This window comes from Sardina pilchardus, chromosome 19 (assembly GCF_963854185.1).
Source record: "Sardina pilchardus chromosome 19, fSarPil1.1, whole genome shotgun sequence".
Taxonomy (NCBI): Eukaryota; Metazoa; Chordata; class Actinopteri; order Clupeiformes; family Clupeidae; genus Sardina; species Sardina pilchardus.
Window position 1 is genome coordinate 3355934 of NC_085012.1, and position 5000 is coordinate 3360933.

General features: G+C 47.3%; 2 protein-coding genes across 2 annotated transcripts in view; one reads left to right on the forward strand and one right to left on the reverse strand.

The window, feature by feature from the left end:
• Positions 1–977, reverse strand: part of dnajc30b (DnaJ (Hsp40) homolog, subfamily C, member 30b) — a 1772-nt gene extending 795 nt beyond the window's left edge. Inside the window, exon 1 of the mRNA XM_062521749.1 lies at positions 1–977. This exon is cut by the window's left edge and continues 795 nt beyond it. Within this exon, the coding sequence (XP_062377733.1) occupies positions 1–947 (947 nt within the window). The 5' untranslated portion in view covers positions 948–977.
• A 230-nt stretch (positions 978–1207) lies between these two features.
• The window catches only part of bud23 (BUD23 rRNA methyltransferase and ribosome maturation factor), an 11459-nt gene continuing 7666 nt past the window's right edge, over positions 1208–5000 (forward strand). The window contains exons 1-3 of the mRNA XM_062521629.1: positions 1208–1391; positions 1681–1718; positions 3396–3491. Of these exons, the coding sequence (XP_062377613.1) occupies positions 1344–1391; positions 1681–1718; positions 3396–3491 (182 nt within the window). The 5' untranslated portion in view covers positions 1208–1343. The remainder of the gene's footprint in view (positions 1392–1680; positions 1719–3395; positions 3492–5000) is intronic.

Below are 5000 nucleotides of genomic sequence, written 5' to 3' on the forward strand. Positions count from 1 at the left end.
TGCTGCTGCCGCTGCTGGCTGAAGGGCCTCGGCGGCGTCGGATCCCGGCCCCCCGCTTGGCCCCCCCCCCCCCGCAGGTCTGCCTGGCTCAGGATGCCGACGTCGTACTTCCTCCGCAGCCACTTGCTGCCCAGCACGCTGTAGGCCTCGCTGATCTGGGCGAAGCGCTGCGTGGCCTCCCGGCTGCCCGCGTTCTTGTCAGGGTGGAACAGGAAGGACTGCTTGTAGTACGCCGTCTTGATCTGCGCCTGGGTGGCGCTGGGGCTCACCTGCAGGATGTCGTAGTACGTCGTCCTGCTCCGGAACGAGTCATCCGTACCGTACGCTCGAGCCCCGGGCCAGCGGTGGACGGACCACAGTGACGTCAGCGAGCTGAGCGGGCCGGAGCGCGCGTGTGTCTGCGCCGCTAGCGTGCGGTACATTCGGAGCTGGTGCAGCGGGTGCATTCTGCAGTTCAGTCTCGCGCTCAGTAGTTGCCCGTCAGCCCAAACGTGCGATCTCCGGACAGAGCTGTGTAAGCCGCGAGAAGCTGACCGGCGTTCATGCCCGTGCTGCGTGTGTGATCGCTGTTGCTTTGGACATATCACAAGACTTTGACCTCTCTCATCTAAAAATACCACATAGTATCCGGTAAAATCCCGAGGCAGAGACACACCAGACAAACTATCGGGTCCATGCTCGTGATATACTTCAGTGAACCCTCTTCTATAAACAGTGTTTTCAAAGTCCTTTAAACTTGGCTGCTCACCCCTGTGCGCCGGCTGTCGGCGCAGCTCAGGCTCTGACAGCTCCGTGAGGTGTTCGTGTTCATGTGTCGCGCTGGCAGGGACTGTTGAGACCGCAGTTGCGAGCGCTTCAACAGCACCTGCGGTGTGATAAACTTTAGCTGACGAGAGGACAGAAATCCTGAGGGCTCTCACTCCCAGCCGACGGCTGACCTCCGCCATGACGGCTGACGGAGAGGAGAGCGCATAATGTCAATATCCGGCATATGACTGACAACCACCAATGATGTCGCAGGATTGGCCGGAAGTTACCTTCCGTAAATTAAATGAACTCCAACACATATATATCCCCACTTATGCCTGTATATTTATTTGGAAAACTATCAAAGATGTAGATAAACGTTTCGAAGTTGGTTAAAGATAGAGATATCGAGCGTTTATTTTTCTATTTATGCCAGTGTCTCTTTAAACCGTCCCCGTTGTCGCACACATATGACGTCACAGCGAAAAACACATGTGGTTCTTCCCAACTATTGCTGTGACAGCACAGAGCAGTTGCTTTCTCTAAACTCACCAGGATTTTAAATTCGTAAGTTTTGATCCCGGCCAAAACCAACCATGTCTTCGAGCTGTAGAAGACCGGAGCATATGGCCCCTCCTGAGGTGGTGAGTAGTACCATAGGCTCAGCGTCTTCTCCCAGCTCAGTGTGGGCTTAGCAGACGGCTAAATAGCTAACTGAGTGTCGTACAACACTACAACATTGTCGGAGTCCTGTTTTGGTATCGGTCGTATGGTGCTCTGTTTTAATTTATTACTTTTGGTTTAATTGCATGGATAAATCGATTGATTGATTGATAAAGAACTGATAAAGAACTGCCGGCTGTTTTGGTGTATAAGCCCAAATGGCTACCTTTGTTGTTGTTTCTTATTTCTTGTGCTGCTGTTTCCCTGCAGTTCTACAATGAAGAGGAGGCAAAGAAATATTCACAGAAGTAAGAGTCACTAACACATTGCGTTCAGTCTTCATTCCTAGCCAAGTATGTAAGTCACTAACACGTTATGTGCAGTCCTCGTTCCTAGGGAGAGATTGTTCATTCATAACAGCTCATCAACAACTTGAAAAAATGTGTTAGAAAATCTGAGGTACTCGAGAGGGTTGTATGCTCAGAGGCCTCTCTCACACCTTCTCACACGGCTACTTAGTTGCAACAGCCTATCAGATGCCCTGTCCTTAGTTCTCCTGATCAACCAGACAGCCCATCATATTCTCTATCTCTAGTCCTCCTGATCAGCCCTTGCTGCTGTCTCCAGAGCCTGACAGGACTGTAGAGACCCACATGTGGCTGGTTACAGGACCTTAAGGACAAGTGGACTGTAGTCTAATGGACGGGTGTTGGAGTGGACAGAGTGGACTGTAGGCTAATGGAAGGGTGTTGGAGTGGACTGTACGTAGGCTAATGGACGGGTGTGCTGTTAAGGTGTTTGAATAGACTGCACCTTAAGAGTTGTGTTTCTCTAGCCTGGCACGCCCTCCCAGTGACGCAACGCCTTCAGGCTTTTGCTGCTGGTCTGGCCAACTGCTCATTGAGAACGATTTCTGAGTTCCCAAAATCTGCGGAACTGCCCCCTTTGGTCGAGAACCAATCAACTTTGAGCAGCTCCAACGGCTCTGGGTAGAGGCGTGTTCAAGGCAGAGGAAAGAGTGTTGTTATTGGTTTAAACTCGGCAAACTGCTTTCTGACATCTACCAGTAGCAAATCGAGGCACTTAAAGGAGGCGGGTCAACCAGCGCTTGCAAGAAACCGTGTTAGTACAGGCTGTTGGTCAGACTAAAGTCTCGCAGAGCCTTTGAAAGTCGATGGTAATCAGGCTAGTGTTTCTCAGCTTGTAGAATTGAGGAAGCGCTTCACTTGGGGCAGCCGTGGCTTCTGGTTAAAAGAGTACAATATACTATACTATTGATCATAACTATACTATTGATCATAAGAGTATATAATATACTATACTACTGATCATAACTATACTATTGATCATAAGAGTATATAATATACTATTGATCATAACTATACTATTGATTATAAGAGTATATACTATACTATTGATCTTAAGAGTATATACTATTGATCATAAGAGTATATGCTATACTATTGATCATAAGAGTATATACTATACTATTGATCATAAGATTATTGATCATAAGAGTATATACTATACTATTGATCATAAGAGTATATGCTATACTATTGATCATAAAAGTATGCTGCTATACTATTGATCATAAAAGTATGCTGCTATACTATTGATCATAAGAGTATATAATATACTATTGATCATAAGAGTATATGCTATACTATTGATCATAAGAGTATATGCTATACTATTGATCATAAGAGTATATAATATACTATTGATCATAAGAGTATATACTATACTATTGATCATAGGAGTATATGCTATACTATTGATCATAGGAGTATACATACTATACTATACTCATTCACTACTACTACTACTACTATAAATACACTGTGGCCTACTGGTAGAAAGAGTATGCATCTCATACTAAAAGAGTATACTATACTAAAAGAGTATGCATGCATACTATAAGAGTATGCATACTTACTCTCTGGGTCTCAGCTGCTCTCTAATCTCTACTCGCCACTCTGCAGCTCCCGCATCATCGAGATCCAGAGTCAGATGTCGGAGCGCGCCGTGGAACTCCTGAGCCTTCCGGAAGACCAGCCCTGTTTCCTGCTGGATGTGGGGTGAGATGAACGCCAAGTGTGTGCTGTAGTGTGTGTGTGCTGTAGTGTGTGTGCTGTAGTAGTGTGTGTGCTGAAGTAGTGTGTGTGCTGTAGTGTGTGTGCTGTAGTTTGTGTGCTGTAGTGTGTGTTCCGTAGTGTGTGTGTGCTGTAGTGTGTGTGCTGTAGTGTGTGTGTGCTGTAGTGTGGAGCTGAAGTAGTGTGTGTGCTGTAGTAGTGTGTGTGCTGTTGTGTGTGTGCTGTAGTGTGTGTGCTGTAGTGTGTGTGCTGTAGTGTGTGTGCTGTAGTGTGTGTGTGCTGTAGTGTGGAGCTGAAGTAGTGTGTGTGCTGTAGTGTGTAGCTGAAGTAGTGTGTGCTGTAGTGTGTGTGTGCTGTAGTGTGGAGCTGAAGTAGTGTGTGTGCTGTAGTAGTGTGTGTGCTGTAGTGTGTAGCTGAAGTAGTGTGTGTGCTGTAGTGTGGAGCTGAAGTAGTGTGTGTGTGCTGTAGTGTGTAGCTGAAGTAGTGTGTGTGCTGTAGTAGTGTGTGTGCTGTAGTGTGTGTGCTGTAGTGTGTGTGTGCTGTAGTGTGGAGCTGAAGTAGTGTGTGTGCTGTAGTGTGTGTGCTGTAGTAGTGTGTGCTGTAGTGTGTGTGCTGTAGTGTGTGTGCTGTAGTGTGTGTGTGCTGTAGTGTGGAGCTGAAGTAGTGTGTGTGCTGTAGTGTGTGTGCTGTAGTAGTGTGTGTGCTGTAGTGTGTGTGCTGTAGTGTGTGTGCTGTAGTGTGTGTGCTGTAGTGTGTGTGCTGTAGTGTGTGTGCTGTAGTGTGGAGCTGAAGTAGTGTGTGTGCTGTAGTGTGTGTGCTGTAGTGTGTGTGCTGTAGTGTGTGTGCTGTAGTGTGTGTGCTGTAGTGTGGAGCTGAAGTAGTGTGTGTGCTGTAGTGTGGAGCTGAAGTAGTGTGTGTGCTGTAGTGTGTGTGCTGTAGTGTGTGTGCTGTAGTGTGGAGCTGAAGTAGTGTGTGTGCTGTAGTGTGGAGCTGAAGTAGTGTGTGTGCTGTAGTGTGGAGCTGAAGTAGTGTGTGTGCTGTAGTGTGTGTGTGCTGTAGTGTGGAGCTGAAGTAGTGTGTGTGCTGAAGTAGTGTGTGTGCTGTAGTGTGGAGCTGAAGTAGTGTGTGTGCTGTAGTAGTGTGTGTGCTGTAGTGTGTGTGTGTTGTAGTGTGGAGCTGAAGTAGTGTGTGTGCTGTAGTAGTGTGTGTGCTGTAGTGTGTGTGTGTTGTAGTGTGGAGCTGAAGTAGTGTGTGTGCTGTAGTGTGTGTGCTGTAGTGTGGAGCTGAAGTAGTGTGTGTGCTGTTGTGTGTGTGCTGTTGTGTGGAGCTGAAGTAGTGTGTGTGTGCTGTAGTAGTGTGTGTGCTGTAGTGTGTGTGCTGTAGTAGTGTGTGTGCTGTAGTGTGTGTGCTGTAGTGTGTAGCTGAAGTAGTGTGTGTGCTGTAGTGTGTGTGTGCTGTAGTGTGTGTGCTGTAGTGTGTGTGCTGTAGTGTGTG